At 40.0% G+C, this 23,871-nt stretch overlaps 1 protein-coding gene across 2 annotated transcripts in view; it reads left to right on the forward strand.

The window, feature by feature from the left end:
* The window catches only part of KPNA3 (karyopherin subunit alpha 3), a 64,050-nt gene extending 41,600 nt beyond the window's left edge, over window positions 1–22,450 (forward strand). For both annotated transcript variants that reach the window (XM_084767467.1, XM_084767468.1), the window contains exons 3-17: window positions 1,926–2,015; window positions 2,178–2,207; window positions 2,296–2,348; window positions 2,473–2,568; window positions 6,229–6,314; window positions 8,552–8,638; window positions 8,991–9,160; window positions 10,298–10,342; window positions 14,049–14,180; window positions 15,180–15,308; window positions 17,196–17,300; window positions 17,397–17,468; window positions 17,627–17,789; window positions 19,510–19,604; window positions 20,020–22,450. In XM_084767467.1, coding sequence (XP_084623593.1) covers window positions 1,926–2,015; window positions 2,178–2,207; window positions 2,296–2,348; window positions 2,473–2,568; window positions 6,229–6,314; window positions 8,552–8,638; window positions 8,991–9,160; window positions 10,298–10,342; window positions 14,049–14,180; window positions 15,180–15,308; window positions 17,196–17,300; window positions 17,397–17,468; window positions 17,627–17,789; window positions 19,510–19,604; window positions 20,020–20,118 — 1,452 coding nt within the window. In that variant the 3' untranslated portion in view covers window positions 20,119–22,450. The remainder of the gene's footprint in view (window positions 1–1,925; window positions 2,016–2,177; window positions 2,208–2,295; window positions 2,349–2,472; window positions 2,569–6,228; window positions 6,315–8,551; window positions 8,639–8,990; window positions 9,161–10,297; window positions 10,343–14,048; window positions 14,181–15,179; window positions 15,309–17,195; window positions 17,301–17,396; window positions 17,469–17,626; window positions 17,790–19,509; window positions 19,605–20,019) is intronic.
* The last annotated feature ends 1,421 nt before the right edge of the window (window positions 22,451–23,871 follow it).

Genomic DNA, 23,871 nt, shown 5'->3' on the forward strand with positions numbered 1-23,871 from the left:
TATTTTCTTAACTGAGAGTCCCTCTAGCTTCTGTCAGTGAGCCAGGGTGACAGTTGTGCTGAAAGTTGATTTGTTTAAACTTTTAATGGGAGTAAGTTGTTAACTTTTGGGAAACAATTTCAAATTTGTAGTTTGAAAGTTAAAGTTGCAAGAATAGTACAGAAGCTATTTTACACCTCTGTGGCGCCTAGCTTCACTGGATTGTTAGCATTTTTCCATATTTCCTTTTTAATTTATATATTATACACACATACTTTTTTTTAAAACCAGCAACAGGTAACAGTAGGATTTCTTATTGCCTTTAGTATATCAGCTCATATTTCATAAGAAAGAGACTTTTTATCCAACTGTACATTTATCAAGTTAATGTAGGATTATATCATCTCATTAGTAGTCAACTCAGAATTTGTTAATTGTAAGTGAAGGAGCCCATCCAAGATAGACCTGCATTTGTTGTGGAGCTGTTCTCCAGGCTTTCTCATCTTTAGTGACTGCGTCTTTGAGGCATACAGCCCTCCACCCCTGTGTTAAGTGAGGGTTTGTTTGACTTTTCACAAGTAATTTTACTTCGTTTAATCAGGAGTAATGCCTGAGGGGTGTAGTTCTTTCTCTGCATCAGGTCAGCGAGCACGGTTACTTTGTCCTTTACTGCTGGTAGTACATTTTGGCACTTGGCCAGGAATGCCATCTGAGGGCTGAGGCTGAGACTTAGTGGTGGAGTGCTTGCCTAGCGTGTGCAGAGCCCAGGGTCACACCAAATAAGACAAAACAAAAACCGAAGAGTGCTACCTACCCTGTTCTTTTCACTGTGTGTCAGTACATAAGTATGTATTGTGTGTGGAGCCATTAGAGGCCTATAAATACCTGTGGCTTTGCCATTGTGAGATAGTGTGTGCTATTTGTTAGTTACTACGGAAGAATGATGGTATAAAAGTGGGAACAAGCTAATGACTGTATAGACATCGTGGTGTCTAAAATGTGCTGGCTTGTACACAGAACAAAAGATGATGTCATCCAGTGGGTATGTCATTTTCATTTTCTCTTTGACCTAATTTTGCCAACTTCTTTAATAATATTGTAATCAAATACATCCATAAATATTGGGCCCTAGAAGTATATTCAAATTTTAAGTTGAGAAGTTACTTGCTGTTAAATAATACTTGAAGTGGCATAGTTACTATTCTGCACAATTTAGGTGCCATAGAATGAAGGATTGGAAAAATCCTTGTTTGTAAAATTAAGGTTGCAAGAGTTTAATCTGGGCTGGCAAGATGGTCGGGCAGTAAATGTACTTGTAGCTACTGATGCCACAAGCCCAGCCACCTGGAACCATTAAGTGAAGAAGAAAGAACCAAATCCCCAACGTTTTTCTCTGACCTCTTCCATATCTGAACTGTGGCTCATACCTTCAACAATAATAACTGATGCTAGTAGCTGTTGTACTGTAACAGTGATAGTAGTAGTGGTGGTGCTGGGAGTTGTAGTTGTGGTGGTGGTGGTGGTGGTAAAAGTAGTTGTAGTAGTAATAGTTGTAGTAGTAATAGTTGTAGTAGTTGTAGTCGCAGATAAGTAAAAGTTGAGTCTGAAGTTGCACTAATTTACATGACATTTAATAAATTCCTATTCCTTGTACCCCAGCTTGTGCTTAGGCATTAATATTTATTCTTAAGCTCTTCTTGTTGTCCTCTTAGTAAATTGCTTCAGCAGCCGTTAGCAGTAGGTAGATGGAAGCTACTTGATGCATGCATAGTCTGTAGCGCAGGCAAGCCCTCACAGTGTTGGTCAGGCATTGGTGCTTAATGAGCTGGGCATGGGATGACCACTAGCACTGGAGTTAAACCAGCTCGTTGTTCATTCTGACACAAAGACAGCTTCATTAACAGCAGCCCTCACGAGCTCTTGAGCGTTTATTGCTTCCCTTTCAGAACAAAAGAGACGAGCACTTACTGAAGAAGAGAAATGTTCCCCAAGAAGAAAGCTTAGAAGATTCAGACGTTGATGCTGATTTTAAAGCAGTAAGTTACTATGTTTTCATAATGTGCCTGTAAATATTTCTGTTATAACCAGGAGAACACCACTTTAAACTTAAGAAAAAATTGATAATGATAATTATAAAGTTAGACTAGTAAGTGGCTTTGATACTACTCTCTTCTGAACTATCTTTCTTTCTTTTTAAGCAAAATGTAACACTAGAAGCCATATTGCAGGTATGTTATTGCTTTAATACTATTCATTCTGGAATGTTTTGAAATAGTTTTTATTTTAATTGCCTAAAATGCATACTTACTGTTGCAGAACGCCACAAGTGATAACCCCGTAGTCCAGTTGAGTGCTGTCCAGGCGGCAAGGTGAGAGCTGGGCTGTACGTCCCTCAGGCGCTGGAGCTGACTCTACAGGGGGGTAGTGTAGAGTATTTATGTTCATGGGTTGGGAGCCATAGCAATTAATTTTTTTTTCTTTCCTTTTTTACAGGAAACTATTATCCAGTGACAGAAATCCACCAATTGATGATCTAATAAAATCTGGAATTTTACCAATTCTAGTTAAATGTCTAGAAAGAGATGATAAGTAAGTTTGAACTTGCCTACTTATTTTTTCAGTTAACTTAAAATTTTATATTGATATTTTAGCAAAGAGTTCAGTAGCATTTTATATTTGCTAAGCTTGGGTTTGTTTTGCTTTTGAGGTGCTATAGATCAAACTCAGGCCTTAAGGAGCTAAAGCAGGAGTTCTGCCACTGAGCTATATTCCTAGCCTCGTGCTTTTTAAATTGTCATACATTCCCGTGTAAGTTTCTTACTCTGCGCTGGTATTTAAACGTCACAAATAGTAGTTGAGTCAGTGTTTGCCTGTGGTCTATATATAGAGGAGCCTCATGACTAGTCAGCACGGATGGTTTCCAGAGCCAGGTGACTCCTCCTTTCCCGGGAATAGTCCAGCGAGTCCCTGCTCCTCTGAGGAGTCTGTAGTGCGCTCCAGCCTTGGTTAGTAGGAGAAGGGTAACCTTGGCATCTTGGTGAGCTTCTGTCCCCGTTTCCATTTGTGTATAGACGTTTCTCAGGGCTGTGCATTAAACTCCACCAGTTTGAAGTAACTTTGTTTGAAACTGAAAACTCTTTAAAATGAGTACTATTTTTGCATCTAGAACATAAAGACCAAAACAAGATATTTTGCTAAATGTGTAAGACATTTTTAGTTGATTAAGTAAAAATACTGGTATCTAAGTGTTGCCGCCAAGGGCTTTTTATACTTAAGATCATCTTATACTTCCACAGTAGCTGCAGTCCTCCCTCTGCCTCTAGGCTATAACTGTGTCTGTTAATGCATTCAGGAGAACCTCAGCAAACACTGAAATGCATTGATGGTGCATTAAGGAATGAAAACAAAGCCACTTCTTTTACATTACTTTGACCTAGGGTAATCCCAAAGTTGAATTTTCCATTACTCTGCCCAGGCCTTCCATCTCTACACTGTGGTTACCACCTGTCTGTAATCTGCCTGTTGTGTGTGTCTGATTTGTGCCTGTTGCCTGTTTGGTCTATATGTGTCTGAGTCCACATCCATTGTGTCTGTCCCTGACAAAGTGCTTTCCTCTGTATTGATTAAACAGTGCAGAGCATAGGCATTGGGAAGCAGTGAGGGATTCTCTACAGAAGTCTTTAGCACGTTTGCAAAGGCGGAAGTCACTTTACTGCTCCCAGCTGACCCAGGCAGACAGCGCTGCAAACACATTACCAAGCTGTAGCCACAAGTTGTTTCCAGCATTTATGGTGGATATTTGTTGTATAAGTTTCCTTCCTTCCTGTTAGATATTTTCAGCAAATGATCACCGTAACACGTATGTACGTGCGTTCAGTTCTGGGTCAGGAGCATGGAAGAATATATAACCTAAAACTGAAACTGTGCATTAGATTAGGTTGTAAAAGCTGATTGTATGGAACATCCAAGGCATAGTAAGGCTGGTTACGTTCTCTTAGAGGTAAGTTATATTTAAACAGCCTGAGTACGTATTAGGACAGCAGGCCAAGCACATAGCCCTAAGTGATCTCAAGGGACATTATAAATTTTGTTGTGAGGTCTGGAAAAATCTTAGTCTTTTTGGGACCAAGAGATACTTTCATGAAATGTATCTCTATATACTTAACACCTTAAAAACTGTCATATATTCTCCACAGCAGGGCTTATTTGAGTGAAGATTTTTATTCCAGCTACTTAAAAGATTAAATCCCATCCTACATGTGCCAGTAAGGCTCCTTTTTCTTCCTCCTTCCCAGCTCTGGTCCTCCCACTCCTGCCTCTTCTTTCCAGTCTTTGGCATGGATTTATTTGTGTGGTTGTGTCTGTGAAACAAAAATATAGGAAAAATAGGAACAAGGAATAATTTCAGAACCATCACCCAAGGTGTGGCATAAATAGAAAGTTGCTAGTGCTTTAGATAATGGTTTTGTGATTTCCCATGGAAAGCTGTGTTACAGTGCACAAGCTCATGCTAGACTTCAGAGCCACAGACCCTGGTGTTGACCAGAACCTAACTGATCTTTTTTTAGCACCCAACTGAGTTTTGAGCCTCAAGCATTCCATCTTAAAAACTAGGCAGTTACGAGAAAAAGTACATAATTTACACAAAGTATTCTGTGTTGTTATTCTGCACTCATGGCCCCCATCACTAACAGCTTACTAACACTTCCCACTTCCGGTCTGTCGTATCATTTGTCACTTCTTACCTCCTCATCCTGTTAACATCACCTAACCCCCAGTCAGCCTTTAATACCATCTCATCCCCTGCCTTCTACAGAACTGATCATGTCAGCTCCTTTCCTTCAACTCCATTTCTGTGTGCTCTTTCTGACATATAATGTGTATTTTCCATCTGCACTGCTGCTATAGCTTACCTTTTTCTTCTTCTTCTTCTTCTTCTTCTTCTTCTTCTTCTTCTTCTTCTTCTTCTTCTTCTTCTTCTTCTTCTTCTTCTTCTTCTTCTTCTTCTTCTTCTTCTTCTTCTTCTTCTTCTTCTTCTTCTTCAGTGTTTACATACAGATTTTTCTTATTCCCTAGTCCTGGCTTGTTTTAGTTTTTTCTGGTGATATGTCTTCCCATTCCAGTATTATTTCTGACATTACACTCATCCATTCATCCATCTATCTATCTATCCATCCATCCATCTATCCATCCATCCATCTATCTATCTACCTATCCTAGATCTCCTGTTCCAGCCTGTAACCCTTTTGCCTATTTTATATGCCGTTGCCTCGGACTCCAGCCCCTCCCCTCTACTGGATCCTTACCCAGGGCAGCAGGTAGTCCAGCACTGGACCACATCTCCAGCCATTGTTTTTGCTTTTGAGATGTGGCCTTACTCATTGACCTGGGCAGGCCCCTGGGCCTCTGTGGCCCACGCAGCCCTTCACTTCCTTTGTAACTAAACTTTTAGGCCTGCACCTGGCTTTATTCCCTTTTTATTTTTTCTATTATATTTTTTTTCTTCTGTCTGTCTTTTGTCTCACCCCACAACCCCTCTTTTTTCTGGAGACAGGGTCCTCACTGTATAGCCCTGGCTGGCCTGGAACTCACTATGTAGATCATGGTAGCCTTCAGCTCACAAAGATCCACCTGCTTCTCTCTGCCTCCCAAATGCTGGGGTTAAAGGTGTGTGTTACCATGCCTGGCTTTCCTTCCCTTCTCAGTAGAAGAAATTCTAAGTTCTGAAGCATAGAATTTGAGATAGACTGTGCTCCCACGCTCCAGCATTCATGCCTGGCTTCGTTGTTCTGCCCCTTTAGCTTTAGCTTGCTTCGTCTGCTTCTTACCATTCGTACATGTTAGCATCCCACCTGTGATAGCCTTTTACTGTAGGCTGTCAGTGCCTGCAGTTTAAAATCCAGTTAAGGAAAGTGGATTCACTTTGTACTTTCTTTGTTAGATTTCATGACTGTCTCAAATTTTAATGCTTTATTTTTGGAATTGCGCAGGCTTGAAATAGCTAGTTTGTAATGTAACCCAGATGGCGTAGTGTACTCAGGTGGGTCCCAGTTTTAAGACTACTCTGGAGGCTGCAGCTGAGACTAAAGTGAGGCTGTAGTGACTGGCTTGGCAAACCATTCAGGGGGTGAAGTAGATGCATGCAGCCGCTGATGGAAATAGCAAGGTGGAATGGAAGGGCCAGGCACGGTGGTTGAGACTTAGTGGTAGTTACATGTCTATAACGAGTTCTGTTTGTTTGTTCAACAGTCCTTCGTTACAGTTTGAAGCTGCTTGGGCACTGACTAATATAGCATCAGGAACTTCTGCACAGACGCAAGCTGTTGTGCAGTCTAGTAAGTCAAATCTTTTTTTTTTTTATGATTACAAAGGGTTTTAATGATTACTGAAAACTAAGTTTTATCTTACAATATTTTAAAGTTACAGTATAAATTTTTATGTTACTTTAATGTTTTTTAAAAATCTTTTTTGAATTATTAAACTGTTACAAAATAATTGTAATTTTGGTACCAAAAAGGAAATAGACTTTTATCTTACAGAATAGAGACCCTCTGATAGTAATAGGACTTGAAATGCCTTGGATTTAATACCTAATTATGCTGAGTAGCTCAGGCCTCTCACAGTATAGCATATGCTTGCTGGGGGTGGGGCCTGGTGGGGAGGGCCTTGCGTAACCAGGTCTGGTCTCTGAGGTTTCTGTGAACTTCAGCCTGACCTTAAACTCAGGACACTCCTGCTTTAGCTTCCTTGGTGCTAGATTTGAGGTGTGTGTTACACTTGGCTCACAGTCAGTGGTCACTTTTTTTTTTTTTTAACTTTGAGACAGGCCCTCACTATGTAGCCTTTGCTGACCTGAAACTTGTTCTATAGACCTGATTGGCCTTAAACTCAGAGAGATCAGTCGGCCTCTGCCTCCTGAGTGCTGGGGCTACAGATGTGCATCCCACACCTTGTTTATTTCAAGATAAGTTACTATGATTTGGTGGCTGAAGTTAGCACAGCTCTTAGAAACCTTTCCAATTTGATACAAGTTGTAGCAGTGAACAAGTTTTTAACAGAAACTAAAAGGTAAGGTTAACTGCAGCATTTTATTTTCGTTATTTCCATTGTAAACTGAACTTCTCAGTGGTAGAAATAAAAAATGCTTTGAGTATTAGTTTTGTTTTGTTTTTTAAGATACACTTGAGTTTACCACGTGTCCCCAGTTCTACTTCTAGATGAAACGGGAGAGAAAACGCACATATGGTGGCTGGGCATAGATGCTCCCAGCAGCCTCAGCGCTCACAGTGGCTGGGCACAGATGCTCCCAGCAGCCTCAGAAGCTCACTACTAATGGAAAATAATAGGATCTATAAAATAAAGCATTGAGAGGCATCATAGGTGCACTTAAAAGTCATGAAGTGAAAGAAGCCACACATTAAAAAACAAAAACAAACCTGCAGTATGAGTTCCTTGCTCTGAAATGTCCAGAATAGACAAGCCTGTAAGCAGATGGCCTGGGTTTGGGGTACTGAGTAGCAGGAGAGTAGACTGATAGTGGTTGCTAGAGACAGGAGAGCTCTTTGACGGGCGATGGGTGTGTAAAGCGTGATTGGAGTCGTGACTGTAGTTCTGCAAAAGCCAAAGCGTAGTGTGCTGACTACTTACCAAGCAGGCTGTGAACGTATGAATTGTTGTGATAAAAAGGTCAGGCACAGTATCTAGGTAGTGTACAGGTAAGGCCACATACCCTAGAGCTGGCACAAAGTACAAGTGGAAGAGAACGTGGCCGTGAGCTGCGGTTGGGTATGATGTATAAGGTGTGCTCTGTAAGAAGTGTGGGGCTGCGGAGATGGCGCCTGCTCCTCCAGGGGACCTAGCTCTGTTCCCAGCACCACATGGTAGCTCACAGCCACCTCACTCCAGTTCTCGGAGCTCAGACGACACTTATGCATAGACATACATGTAGGCAAAACACATGTTACATATAAAAAAAGTAGAATACAAAATATGATTACTTTAAATTATTTAGTGAGTCTTATGATTAATTGGGTTTGGTTAATCCTATATTAGGCATTGGAATTACATTGACATTATGTATTACGTTTTAAGGATACATGTTTGGCCAAGTGGTGGCGGTGTACGCCTTGAATCCCAGCACTTGGGAGGTGGAGGCAGGTGGTCTCTGTGAGTTCAAGGCCAGCCTGGTCTACAAAGTGAGTCCAGGACAACCAAGGCTATACAGAGAAAGCCCTGTCCCCCCTTCCCCCCCCCCAAAAAACAAACAAACAAAAGAAAGGAGTAAAAAAAGATACATATTTGGGATAGGATCTTTAAAAAAAAAATTATAGGGAAGATTTTGTACTGCCTTTTGTTTTTGTTTTTTGTTAGGTTAATAACATTTAATAGCATGTTTTTGGTATTGCTCAAGTACTAACAAGTTAAAAGTGCTGAAATTAACTATTTTTATGTATCCATTGCAGTGAACTGTGTTTGTGTAACTGTAGTGTATATCTGACTCTTGAATATTTTATTGACTTACTTGGGTTGAAGTCTGTGAATACATTTGCTAACCCCATTTTCCTTCATTCAGATGCAGTACCACTTTTTCTGCGACTCCTCCATTCCCCACACCAGAATGTGTGTGAACAAGCAGTGTGGGCTTTGGGAAACATCATAGGTAAGCTGAATTTAAGTTTGAAAGGCTTTAGTTGAGAATCTTAAATTAACTTTTCCCCCACATTGGCATAGCCATTACATACTATGTTTCCTCTGAATTTCATGTGAGTTGACTGTATTGATAAACTCTTCTAAGGTGGTACCTTACTGTGAAGAGTAGAAAGGGCTATATAATTGTGTCAGCAGTGGTTAAATGTGTTTCCCAAACCAAATTCGAGGGAAGCAGCACTTGACGTCTGACTAATGGCGAGGAAACATAGAGCACCGGTGTCCCGACATGCGCCATTGCACACATTTCAGACTTTCTCATCCTGAATGTAATTTTTTTTTAAATACAATTTTCATTTCTGTAGGTGATGGTCCTCAATGTAGAGATTATGTCATATCACTGGGAGTTGTCAAACCTCTTCTGTCCTTCATCAATCCCTCCATCCCCATCACCTTCCTTCGGAACGTCACATGGGTCATTGTCAATCTCTGCAGGAATAAAGACCCCCCGCCGCCTATGGAGACAGTTCAGGAGGTAAACTCAGAATTGTAAAGGCGAGATGGTTCGTTTCCCTGCGCGTGCTTAGGTGTTCCGTGCACAGGGAATGTAGTGAGCATATGCTGATTTTGTTAAACGTATGAAGGTCCTTCTGTTTTTAAGTATAACACACCATATGTCAAGGTTGAGTGTTGTTCAGTAGCAAAAAGAATGTCAGTCCAGGCTGGAGAGATGGCTCAAGAGGTTAAGAGCACTGGCTGCTCTTCCGAAGGTCCCGAGTTCTATTCTCAGCACCCACAGGGTGGCTCACAACCACCTGTAATGAGATCTAGTGCCTTCTTGTAGTGGGCAGAATACTGTATAAATAATAAATCTAAAAAAAAGTCAGTCCATTCTAATGCTCATTTTTTAATGACTGTTTTCATGAAGAGAAAACAAATCCAAATAAGAAAGGGAAAAAAAACAATTTTGCTGTACTGCTTTACGGATTTAATGCTAAGAAATATGAAATAATTTGAGTGAATTTGCATTCTACTGATATCTTACAAAATTGATATCTTTAGAAATGTAGTATACTTTAAATTGTAAGAGATTCTATAAAACTTGACTCACTTGACCGTATAGAGTGAGTGACTGTGTCTGTGTAGTCTGTGTCCTTATCCAGTGTCTGACCTTTGTTCTGACCCTGGTACTTCGTGTGAGTCCCATGGTTTGTAAAAGATCTAACAGACCCAGGGTCAACAAACAAAACTTAGACCTTGCAGTAGTTGTAATTTTCTTGACTAAAGCTGTTGATTTATGCAGTCGGCTTATTGAATACAAATTTAGCCGATGATAACTGTGGAAAGTAATTTCTCTGAGCTGTCAGTAATGTATGCCTGTGTGCTAACATCTCCAGGCTGTTCACCTGACATGTGTGTCATAAATTATGTTTCTGCAAGTAATTGACTTTCTGTTGGGAACGTTAGTCTCTGTCATATTTATTTGGATTTTTTAGTTAGACATTTGAAATATGCTTTTTTTGTTTTATTAGATTGAATTTTTAAATTTTTATTCTAATAGATACTTTAAAACTTTCACATTGTGTTTTAATTACTGCTTTTTTTGTGTCACCGTTTGTTTTTGCAAAGATGTCCATCAACTCTAGTGTTACTATTTATCTTCTTTCCTCAGATTTTGCCAGCGTTATGTGTCCTCATATACCATACAGACATAAATGTGAGTAAAGTGGTTCCATGTGGGGTTTGCCCCTTGATGGGGTCAGGAACATTTTTTTTTAAATGAGTGCTGGAGTAGTTTTTCTCTGTTTCTCTTTGTCTGTCTCTGTTCCCGTCCCCCGCAACCCTCCCCGTCCTCCCTCCCTCCCTTCCTCGCCCGCCCCTGGTTTTGGAGAATGAAAATAAGTTTAAATTGGATTGATGTAATTTTTGTTTTTAATCTTTCCGTCAGAAGACATGCTGGTTTCTTGACCTGTGGAGTGATTAAGGGCACCAGTCCTTTTCTGTGATTTTAGTTTCCAAAGTTTCAGTCACCTGTATTCAACTGCACTCTTAAAGTGTTAAATGAAAAATGTCAAAATAAAATAATAGTTTAAATAATTTTATAGTATATGGCTATAATACTCTATTTAATTTATCATTAATTATTGTTTATCTCTCAATCTGCCTAATTTGTATGTTGAGCTATCACAGATAGACATGTATAAGAAAACATTATAGCTGGTGGTAGTGTGCATTTCCTTTATTCTCCACACTCAGAGCCAGAGCCAGGCAGATCTCTGAGTTTGAGGCCAGGTTGGTCTATAGAATGAGTTGTAGGACAGCCATGGTTACACAGAAAAACCCTGTCTTACACCCCCACCCCCGAAATAGAAAACATACATACATACATATGTGTGCGTATATTTTAAACACACACATATATATGCGTGCATGCTGTCTCAGACATCATGTGGGGTCTTAGAACTTGTCCCCACAAGTTTCAGGGGCTGCTATAGTGTTTTTAAAAGTACTAGTATTTAGAGAATGCTAAAATTGTGTAAGCCACTATGGTCATATAATCAATAATTTCTATGACAGAATTGAAGCCAGACCCATGGCCTGTAGGTATACATGATCTTACAAACACAATATGGTGTGAAAGTATAATAGAGAAATAACAAAAATGCTGACTGTGGAAGCACATATAGCCAAAGATACACACAGAAACCATGCCTCAACAACCAAACAATCACCAAGGAAGTGACATCTGAAGTGAACACTGTAAGAGCCAAGTGTGGTGTTATGGCCTATAATCCTAGCACTTGGGAGTCAGGAGAAAGCAAACCCCACAAAACAGTGAAAACTGTAGCTTTATAAGTAGAAGGAAGTTGCAGCAGAAATGGTCATTTGATGTCTTTGGTTTAAATGTATGGAGGAGTTTTACATACTTGCTATATGTCAACTCTCTTAGTTTATAAATAGTCCTATGAGACAGTATTTCTGTCTGGAGTCACAGAGTTGCCTCGCGTAGTTTTCTTGCCAGGCCGAGCATCATTTGAGGAGCACCATGAAAGGTGCTGGGAAACCTTGAAAACGTGGAGGTTTTAGAGAGCGCAAGTAGGCAGCAGCTCAGCAGCTCGATGTGGAGTTCATCTGCAGTCTTGGGGCCTTTGTTAAAAAACTTGGGGTTTTGCCTGGTAATGAGTGAGGCCTATAGAAGGCGTTTGGCTGGGTAAGTGATACATGTATGTGTGTGACATACGAGAACTGGCGTGTGTGACAGACAGCTGGGAAGATGTCTGACTAATGGGGAAGTTTTATGTAGGCGGAGCTACTTTCTCAAGTAGATAAAAGTGTGGACAGTAGTAATAGGAATAGCCAGTGAAAGGAAAGTACTTGAATTTAGAACTTGTTCTGTGACAGTATTTTCCAGCATAGATTCAGGATTTGTAGACTTTGAGGGAGTGTTGAAAATGTGGACGTTGTATACGGTTTCACAGGCGAGGCCTTATTTTAGAAGAGTGCTAACATTCAGCCCTGAGGAATTTCTTATTTGAGCTTTGGAAGCAAGGGAGGCAGAACCAGCTTTAAGGAAGCATCACAGGTTTCAGACCACAGGCCTGCCAGCTGCGTCCCTCTCGGTCACACCCCCGGCTGTCCTCCTTCACTGCACAGGCACCTGCTGCGCCCCCAGCCCCTGCCTGCCACCCCTTCCCTTGCAGCTGCAAGATGAGTCTATGGTTGTGCCTAGTGCCTGCCTGTGTGCCTGCCCCACCAACCGGCTCACATGACAGGAAGTTTACCCACCCCTCTGGCAACCTATAAGAATCAGAAATTCCCTTTGTTTAAGGCTCTTTGTGCTGGGGACCCCCCCCTCCCCCTGCCATACTTTGTGTCTTTGACTCTCCTTAGACTCCTTTGGGAATTAAAGGGGGGCTCTCTCTCTCTGTTGAAGGTCCCATCATGCTGCCTGTGCTCTGTCTCTTCACGGCCCAACCCCCCACCCCCACCCCATTTGTGGTTCTGAGACAGTGCATTCAACCTACATTCAAAAATTCACAACAAAGAATTTTTAATTTTAACCCTATAAGCATGTTACATAATAATTATATGCTGTATTCTGGTATCCACTTGTATACTTTGATCTTTTGAAATAGCTTTGCTTTGCTCCTTACTCATGTGTGCTGGTCAAAGAACTTTTTGCTTCATCTCTATTTTTGCATCTGTAGCTTAAGTCATTTGCACATGTGAGTGCATTTTCTGCCATTATGACCATTTTTCTTCAACTCTGCTTTTTTTTTTTTTAGTAAATAGCTTAAGTATTTTATTTGTTTGTAGCTAAGCTTGTTAACACTATAATGAAAATAACAATAATGTTGCAGTTTTTAGTTGGATTTAGGTTCAAGGAATTCATTAATAAATGTGAACACTCCCAGAAAATGTCCGCAAGCCAGCTGATCTCAACAACTGTCTGAATATCATCATACTTTGGAAAGTATTGACAAACATTTGAGTTGGAAAATCAAGGATTTTCTAAAATAAAGCCATAATTAATAAAAAATATTCTATGTTCAAACTAAAACAGTTTTAGTAAAACTTTCCTTTCCAAAATAATAGTAAACAAGGCATTTTGTAACATGCCCATTCAGAACACACCACACATCCTAGCCCATTCTAACACAGACACTACCCCCTTTAAAAAATCATACCCACAGGGCCGATTGCTGCTGTTTTCTAGCTGAATCGGAAATCAGTCACTTTTCTCCCCCTACAACCCTAATAAGAGGTCTCTCTGTGAAAACAGGTGTTTGGGTGTGGTGATCCAGGGTCTGGGAGGGAGCACTCTGCTATGTGCAGGTTCCTTCACTGAACATACTTTAAAACAGTAAGATGAACACGTCATTATTTATAGGGGTCTTCTGGACTTGAAGCAGCATAATGTTTTGGCCTCATACTGTACATGTACTATAGCGCAGTTACTTTGGTAGCTAAGTTTTGGACCTGGGGAGAATTTTCTGCTTGTTTAACAATTTTTATTCATTACTATTATTACATCTAAGTGTTATGCATATGTCTGGGCCCGGTACCTGTGCGGGGCCAGAGGATGACTTGATCTAGTTGACAGTCTCCTTCCACCTGTGTGTGGCTTTCAGGGATTGAACTCAGCCCCCCAGGCTAGCCTGTAAGCTCTTTGCTTGTGAAGCTGTGTTGCTAGCCCATTATTTTTATTTTTTATCTATCTGGTACATAAAGTCAGAACCAGGAGAAGAAGCACCCCAGGCCTGTGCCTCGTGCTTCTGAAGGGTGGTGACTCAGACAGGCACTGACAGAGAGGCAGGGTTTCTGTCTGTCAGGGTTAGGGCGCCTTGCCCCTAAGTCAGAACAGAAACGGTCTGTCTGCTGCAACTCCTGCAGGGTCTCGTCCCTGTTTTTACTTCCTGCAGATTCTTGTAGACACTGTCTGGGCTCTGTCGTACTTGACGGACGGAGGCAATGAGCAGATACAGATGGTGATCGATTCAGGCGTGGTTCCATTCCTTGTGCCCCTTCTGAGCCACCAGGAAGTGAAGGTGCAAGTAAGTGTTTTCATTTTTTTTCTCATTCTTTTTATGACCAACTTTCTACAATCAACCTTCAGTTAAATTCCACAGCACGCACCTCAGTATTGCCATAGCTCATCTCCTGAATGCACATTTATATATTTGCTTAATTCTTTAGTGTTTCGGTTATATGAGCCATAAAACTGCTGCTCTCCACAGATTGCTTCTCTTCTAGTATCTTGTTAGGAGACAACATGGTGCATGTCTGGTGCCTGCGTTCTCCTCCTCCTCCTGCTGTGCTCCTGGGTCCCTCCCCCATCCTTCTGTTGGATGTGGAGGCTCTTCCTCCGTCCCCTTGTGTTACAGGTCCTTGCTCTGGCCACTCCAGCCTGCCCCCTCCCTGTGTCTGGGATGGCCCGCGTCGCCCGTGCACCCCTTGGCCCTGCTCTGACTAGGGTGGCCATTGTAGTTCGCCTCCTCATGCTTCTCCAGTTTTTTCTACATACAAATAAACGCTGGCCCAGGATGACATTAAGTATATTAAAGGATAAACACATGCATGCTGATTCAGGATGCTAGTAAGGTCTGTGGTACCAGGCTCGTAATGAATAAGAATAACTGTTCTAAAGAGAGGGGGTTACGATTTTTAGTTTTCACTATGTAAAAAACTGATTTCTAGTAAATTTACACTTACGTTTTCTCTAGCAATCCATAATTTTCCACAAGAAATTAGTGCTTAAAAGCCGTTGCTTGGAGCCAAGTGTGGTGTTACACACCTTTAATTCCAGCACTTGGGAGGCAGAGGCCACTGGCTCTCTGAGTTCAAGGCCAGCCAGGTCTACAAAGTGAGGCCAGGGCTACAGAGAAACCCTGTCTTTTGGGTGAGGGGGGTCATTTCTTGGTTTGCTTATGGATGTGTTATAAGGATGAAATAAATGTTAGTCATTTGTTTCTCACATTCTCTCCAAGTTATTAAAACTACAAAAACAACAATTTCATTATAAACATTCATGAAACATGTTATTCTGTCTCTAGACTGCCGCACTCAGAGCAGTAGGGAACATAGTGACTGGCACTGATGAGCAGACCCAGGTGGTTCTCAACTGTGATGTCCTGTCCCACTTCCCAAACCTCTTGTCTCACCCGAAAGAGAAAATAAATAAGGTAAAGAAGGCATTCACTGTTTCTCCTTGGTCTGTGACTGATTACTTGTTGCTAGCCATTACTTGTTTTCTCATCCAGAGTCAAGACACTCAAGATGAAAATGGTTTTAAGTATGAATCTTTTATAATTGCTTTAACTTCTGTTTCCTTTAGTCCTACTCTCATTACAGAATAAAGAATATGCTCGGGACTGTTTTAATAGGTTGAGCAGTTTCAGTAATGATTAAATTAGTAGCCAACATGCAAAAAATACATATAAACTCTCCCAACTGGTATTTGAAAAATAAACAGGTAATTTAATCCCCTACAAACTTAGAATAGACTAGGGTGCCAATATCTCCTTTCAGAGATCATAAAAATTTATTCTTTTGAAACTTAAATATATTTACACATTTACTATTAATTGGATAGTAAATAATTAAATATTTAAGTAGTTTTATGGCTTGTTTCATTTCACATCGAATGTTTTTAAAGTTCATTCATGTAATAGAATATATTACGGCTGTGTGTGTGTGTGAGAGAGAGGGAGAGGAGGGCCAGAGGCATTGTCAGCGCCTTCCTCAGTTGCTCTCTACATTGAAGTTTTACAAATTACTTTACTGTCTTTACTTCTGTGTCTTTCTCTATGTACGGGTGGGTAGTTGTGTGCATGTGAGTGCAGATGCCAGTGGAGACCAGAGGCAGCAGCCCCGCCTGGGCTGGAGGCGCAGGTGCTTGGGAGCCACCCAGTGGGTACTAGGAAAGGAGCCGCCCAGTGGGTACTAGGAGAGGGGCCGCCCTTTTTCTTTACCATGAACCTGAGCAATACAGATCTCATCAGTGCTTCGGGCACAGATAGCGTGCCACCGAGCCTCGCTTGTATGTGGAAGGTGGGGATGTCCTCAGATCTCCTGCCTGTGTGGCAGACCACATTTTTCTCGTTTGCCTGTTGAATGACCCTGGGGTCGTTTTCACCTTAAGGCTATTGTGAATAATGCTACAGAAAACACTGGCATGTCAGTAATCATTTAAAGTCCTGGATTTAATTTCCTTTCTCATGTAGCTAGACGTTGCTGAGTCCTGGTGAGCTGTGTGGTAGCTTTTTGAGGAACCTTTAAACTATTCTTCCTAATGGTTGTACTTGACAGTGTGTTTCACCTTCTCCAGCTGAGTGCTATAGATGCTGTCACCATGTGTCTCACCTGTGTGTTGAGCACCTGAACCCAGGTGCCCGTGCTCATGTGCGAGGCACCTTACCCACTGAGCCTTCTCCCCACCGCATACTTTAAAATAAACTAAGCCTCTTACAGTAGAAGTAGTTTTGACAAATATTGGGACGTTCCATTCTTCAGGCCTGCCTTTCAAAAGGAGCTACTCTAACTCTATGGGTAAAGACTTGGGTCTTTTATTTGCTGCTGTGCCCCCACTTAGAATAATGCCTAGCTTATAGCTTACTTACTACTTACAGACTACTAAATAAATACTAGATTAATAAATAATAATAGACAAGTATTATGAATGCTTGCTCCCTTGCTCTTAAATGGGAAGTCTCTGCTGACTAAATAGCAGGTAACAATGCTTGCCGTATAAACCTGACAAGCCGAGTCGGATCTCTGCACCCACGGTGGAAGGAGAGAAACAACTCCCAAGAGTTAGAAGTCCTCTGACCTGCACGTGCGCACCGCGGAGTGCACGTGCACATCCCTTTCCTTGTATACAAACGCCAGACTCACAGAAAATGGTAGTAAGTGATAAAATGGGAGGTCTTACACAGCAGTCACTTCTGAAATACGGCCACTTTAACATTGCTCAGGAGATTTTGTTATTAAGTGTTTAAAATATTAAAGAGAAAAGTAAAAACATTAAAGGTAGTTTCTCCAATAAACGTGGCCCCTGTTTTGTTCTACAGGAAGCAGTTTGGTTCCTTTCCAATATAACAGCAGGCAATCAGCAGCAAGTCCAAGCTGTCATAGATGCCGGGCTGATCCCTATGATTATTCATCAGCTCGCTAAGGTCAGTCATATTATGAATTCAGTATTATCTTAATTTATTACAACTCAGGCTATTTTGATAAAGAATTTATCTTGTGAATTTATTTTTACTCTTCAGGGAGACTTCGGAACACAAAAGGAAGCTGCCTGGGCAATTAGCAACTTAACGATAAGTGGCAGAAAAGATCAAGTGAGTTTGAAAAAATTTAGCTTGCCACCATTACTGATTTCACCAAGGGCACTTCTTTCTTACTTTAGGAAGTTACTGAATGTTCTCACCTCTGCACTGCTGTCTTCAGAGGGAAGAGAGTCACGTACATAAACACACTTGTCGTCCGTGTTGTGTAGGTTGAGTACCTCGTGCAGCAGAACGTGATACCCCCATTCTGTAACCTGCTGTCGGTGAAAGATTCTCAAGTGGTGCAGGTGGTGCTCGACGGCCTAAAAAACATCCTGATAATGGCTGGTGAGGAAGCAAGCACAATAGCCGAGATAATAGAGGAGTGTGGAGGTAAGCAGCTGCGCATGCAGCGCTGGAGCTCTTCTGAGCTCAGCGTATTAGGAACTTTGTAAAGCACATTGTTATTCTGCAGTCTTGCCACAGAACCATGCTGAGGGTGGTAGGACAGACATTGGTAAATACTGTCATTTCTGAATGAATGAATGAATGAATGAATGAGTGAATGAATGAAAGAAACATGTATTTAAAAGTTCTGTTTTTAAAAGGTTCGGTGTGTACTAAAGTTTCCAGGCATTAAGAAGTTTCTTTACTACAGTTTAATGCTTTGTTTGCATTTTTTGTTAACTATATGGATAGTTTATCCAGCTCATGCTTTAGTGAAAATAAATGCAATAGCCATCACAGATCAGTAAAACAAACAGGTATGCGGGAGTTTTGTCCAAATTTGTATAAATAGTATTGGTAGATGCAAAGCTAACATGGAGATTATCTTACTATTAATTGTGTTAAGATTAAAATTAACTCCATCATCAAGTTCACAACCTTACCTAGAAATTCTTTCTTTTTAGTACTTAAAACTGTATTTGTTTCTATTGGAATAAAAAATTGTAATATAATCTTATAAAGCAATTTGTATTTATTACTGTTAATGCCTATTTTCCCATTTTTCTGATTTGTATATTATGTTTTAAAAATCAACTATTTCAATATGTTTTTTAAAAAGATATCTCCAGATTGAATATTAAGATTTTAAATTTGCAAACTTGTGCATCTAGTACATGAAGTACATGGTACACTGGAAATATAAAAGATATTCCTAGGGCTGGACAGATGGCTCTGAGGTTAAGAGCACTGACTACTCTTCCAGAGGTCCCGAGTTCAATTCACAGCAACCACATGGTGGCTCACAATCATCTATAATGTGATCTGGTGCCCTCTCCTGGCCTACAGGTGTACATGCAAGCAGAACTGTGTACATAATAAATAAATAAATAAATATATATATATATATATATATATATATATGTGTGTGTGTATATATATATATTTTTTTAAAAATATTCTGAATAGAGCCCAAGTGTGACACCTATGTGTAGCACTTAATAGAGCAAGAAGATTGCAAATTTGAGTCCAGACTTGACTGCCCAAGCCTTGTTTCATAACACTAGAACAGAGACCAGTGATTAGTGTTCTGAAAAGTTCCTTTTTCTGTTTCCTATACCTGTAGAACATAATCTGTTCACTTTTTTAAAATCAGTGGGGTTTTTGTGTGTGTATGTGTGTGTGTGTGTGTGTGTGTGTGTGTGTGTAAAGCTTCTATCAATTACTAAGTTATGAAAACTCAAGTTTCACAATCATGTGAAATATTCAGAAAACAGTGGGAGATAGAAGATACTGTGTAAGATGGCATGATAAAATGAAACATTCTGGGAGGTTTTCAGATCTTGTACTAGCACTAACTTGCCATTAGGCCAAAATCTACCACGTCTGTCAGATGGAGTGTTTGGTGATTGGTTGGGGTTTTGTTGTTGTTATTGTTGTTGTTTCATTCGTTTGTGTTTGCTGTTGCCTCAGAGATCAATCTCAAATATTTTTAAAGAGAAAGGAACTAATAATATACTGCTGGTTGGGTTTTTACCTGTTTTCTTTTTTCTTTTTTCTTTTCTTTGGACTGCCATCTTTGGGTGGAGACAGCATCTTCTGAGGAGTTTTTCTATAATTAGACTGTACAGATTCTTATCACTTTAATTATTTTGATATTCTTTGTCAGGTCTGGAGAAAATTGAAGTTTTGCAGCAACATGAGAATGAAGATATATATAAATTAGCATTTGAAATCATAGATCAGTATTTCTCTGGTGATGATGTAAGTAATTATTAAAATATAGATGTCTGTGTGTAGATAGAAACTTTTATATATAATGGCCATTTACTAAGAGTTTGCCTGTTCCTAATATGCATTAAGTTTGTACTATTTTCTGTTAGATACTCCATTAAGGACATTTCTTAAATACTTTATCCAAAACTTCAATATAAGGTAAAGTTATAAAACAGTTCTAGTTACGTTTTCACTCTGATAACTGGGAAGAAATACTAACTGTAGAAATGATGTTCAGAGGGTTAAGTACACATGCAAGTGCAGAAACTTAAAACGGGCAGTTTTTGAATGCACATTCAATTGTACTTGTTTAATTTCTCAATGAAATTGTTACTGACTTACTAACGTGGGTATTTTGATGTAGTTAAAACATTCATTCAGAGTTTCCCCTTTATTTGCATAGATTGATGAAGACCCTAGCCTCATTCCTGAAGCAACGCAAGGAGGAACTTACAACTTTGACCCAACAGCCAACCTTCAAACAAAAGAATTTAATTTCTAAGGTCAATTAAGCGCAGCATCTTTTGTTCAATATGAAACACCACCAGATGGCCACCCAGCGATACGACAGCGAGCAACAGAAGGCTCCCGGCACTCCCGCTCTTCGTTTTGATGCTTCAAAAGCAAGCCATGTCTTAGTCACTTTGCAGTTGCCAAAAGTCACTCTCACATGGACTGTAAATGCATATGCATGATTTCCTAAACTGTTTTAGAATTCTCCTTAACAATCTCAACTACCCTATTTTTTCATGTCCCTGGTGCCACATGCTGACAACTGCAGTCTCCAGTTAGAATTATTCCATAGTGGTGGTGTACCAACTGATACTCCTTTGGGAAAAGATGCGCTGTGGATCAAGACACTTCAGTATGATGCATATTCGTGTTGGAAGACTACAGAGGTGCAGTGTGATCTGAGCCTCCGTCATTGTCCTCCACAAACATATTTTCATATTCTTATGTGGAAGAATTAAAGTACAAGCCAAATGATTTTCATTGGTGAAACTGACACGAAAAAAAGTAACTTAAAAACCAGAAACTTGGTTGTTGATTAAAAAGATAAGTTTTTTAAAACTGTACTACACCTACCATTAATTGATGTGTTTATTATCTGCCTCAGAAGCCAGGGTTGGAGGAAGAGCTTTAGATATCAGTGGTAATGCTTTCGCCATTAGACTTAATTTTTTTGAGAACAGCAAATCCTATTTGACCACTCACTTCAGCCTGTGTGTTCCTGCTGTTTTGAATAATCAAATGCTGTGCATGGTCTCTACCTGAGCTGCAACCTGTTACAGACTTGAACTTCTGTTAAGTTGAAAGCAAGAGTCCCTGACTACAAAAAAATACATAAATAAATAAATACATCAAAACAAGAATTGAAAAGGTCTAAAATACTCATTGGTGATGTTTTAAGACAAAGTCTTGCTTTCAGCTTCCAGGGGTTAATTTTATTTTTTGTTTAATTTGATAATTGGATATGGTTGATTTATATTGGGTTTAAACTGTGGAGCTTTCATGTTTACTGTAATTTAGTCTTAAAACATTTTTTACTTAGAAACCAGTACTTTTGATAATGTGGTGGCAACAAACCAGCAACTATTTAGAAGTGTTGCTTCATTCTTGAGTATTGGGGAGCTCGCTCAGCTCCCACTCAATCATCTGCACATATTAAAGATAAACCAAGGATCTGTGTAGAGGAATGATCTGCAGTTGATTAACTCAGCCTGATTTGCAGTGATCTTTAGCTCTGCAAAAGCTGGTATTACTATGTAAAGTCATTGCTCTTGGCAAATTGTCTGGCCCAGTTATTAATGAATGAATATGGATTTGAAAATTTAAACTAAGTAATTTGTGCTGTCACAGAAATGGTTTTGTTGCTCTTGTTCACTGGGTGTAATTTCCCAATGCGTTGATGTGAAGGGATAGAAATCTAAGCTAGTTTTCAGATGGGGGGTGTATTTCCTGTGATGGAGAGGAGACAGATGCCATCAGAGCTTTGTGAATCAGCTGGGGTGTTTTCACTGATGAACAGCACATAGCGGTGTGCTTCATTACAGTATGTGTATCCGCCAAGGAGGAGCCACTTTAAAGAGTGAGTGTTGTCTTGTATCTACAATGGATACAAGCGTATGTTTAAACTGCAAGATTTTTACTTGCTAGAGAATCTGTTTTAATATAGTGGTTTGGCCTCTGATTATTTATAGGTTTTATAAATTTTAGAATCAATTTCTCTTTAAGGTGGCTCAGATTTTTCAACTCTTGTGCACATAAAATTGAGTTGAAGTTCATTGTGCCTTTTTTCTTTACCCAGATTTTGAGTTAAAGCTTCATATGGTAACTGCATCCTGTTCAAACACTTGTCTAAATTTTGAACTGTGTAGTGTTCACTAAAAGTAGAAATGACGAAGTCAGAATGAATTACGGTCACAAACTTTGGCGAAACCCTTCAAGTGCAAATCTTCCTGATAGTGTGAATTGTCCCCATTCCGGGTTAGTTTCTTCTCGATTCTCCCTGCATAACTGACAGTTACCTTTTAAATTTTGCACACACTGAGATTAAAATTGGGCCTCTACTGTGATGATTCCTATTTCCTCTCGCGTCTTAAGTGCAAACTAACCTTTACGTAACATTAGCGTCAATAGTGCAGACTCACGCACATCTGCTTGATTCAGTTTGCTGTGACCTTACCAGTTTTGAATTGGAATCACACCATTTCGTAGATAAAGGAAACTGAGTGTATTGCTGCACTTTTAAGTTTTCAAAACAGTGTTTTAAAATTGCATTGTTTTTATTTTTATTTTTTAAAGAAAACTCAGTTTAAAAAAAGACTAAAATGTTCTTTCAAAAGAGGCATCTAAACGTGTTCCTAATTTTGTATATGGGCTTAGGTTTTGTAACCAATAAAAAAAAGCTGCTATCAAATATGATAAAACATTGAAAGACTTATTTCTGGAAATAATTGCTTAGGATTGTTTTCTGTGTGGTTAAATTTAAGTTTGGAATTATCTTCAAATACCAGCCACAGCGGTAGAAAAGCGTGAGTGACTGTCACTATATTTTGATGTTTCCTTTCTTCTATAACAAAGAATGACCAGCCTGTAACTACTGTAGAGAGTATTGTGTGACAGATAAGTACCAACATATGTATAATTTCCTAAGCTGTCATAACCCGTGAACTAGAGGCCTCAAACCACAGAAAGTGTGGCACAGTTCTGCCAGTGAGAAGTCGGGTCGAGGTGCTGGCTGCTCCGGGCTCGCTTCCTCCCTCAGCCTGGAAAGGATTCCTTCCTAGCTTCTGGTGATGACTGGCGAGCCTCGGCTCATAGGTTTATCACTCCATTCTCTGTCAGTCTTTGTGTACTGAACACTGTAATTTAGAAAAAAAAAATCTAGTTGCTCGGAAAGACATGTGATTATATTTTGATGGAATGAACCGACCATTCAGACTTTAAGGGCTGCCTCATCTTTGAAATCACGGAATTGTGACAAAAGGTAGCAGTGGAAGTAAACCTGAAAACCTCGGCTTTCAGTGTAGAAGTGTAGCTCTGTATGAAACCTTGGATTAATTAGAAGACCGGAGGAACAGCCGGACTTTTGAGTGTAGAAATATCTTACTTCTGTATATTGCCATTTCACGTTACTTTCAAAAGAAGTCAGTGTAGCCGGGTGTGGTGATGTACGCCTTTGATCTCAGCCGTCAGGAGGCAGAGGCAGTGATCTCTTAGTTTGAGGTCAGCCTGGTCTACAAAGCAAGTTTTAGGACAACCAGAGTGGTTATACAGAGAAACCCTGTCTTACAAAGTCAAAAACATGAAGAAGAAGGGGCAGGAAGATGAGGAAGAAGATAGTAGTCATCGTCATCATCAGGGTAGCAAGGTGGTGTGGCGTGGACCTTTAATTTCAGCACTTGAGAGGCAGAGGCAGGCAAATTTCTGAGTTCAGGGCCAGCCTGGCCTGCATATGAGAAACTGTTTCAAACAAACATACAAAGTCAGCCTTTAAGCCAGTCACTGCGGTTATACAGTCTTGCTGTCATTTCCTTCAGGTGAGCATCTTCAGGGCGCTCCTCGCTGCAAGTAAGCCAGGAGCATCCGGGACTCAACGGCATTGCTTTTTCCATGATACTTGGTTTTTTTTGTTTTTTTTTTTTAACAGTTTCTGACCTATGATTATGTTTTTAACCTTCTGGGAAACTTTTAACTTTTATGTGAGGATAATATAATTTTCTATTTGTTAAGCTGATTCTTTTTCTTTCTT

This window comes from Acomys minous (assembly GCF_964271855.1).
Source record: "Acomys minous genome assembly, chromosome: 18".
Classification (NCBI taxonomy): Eukaryota; Metazoa; Chordata; class Mammalia; order Rodentia; family Muridae; genus Acomys; species Acomys minous.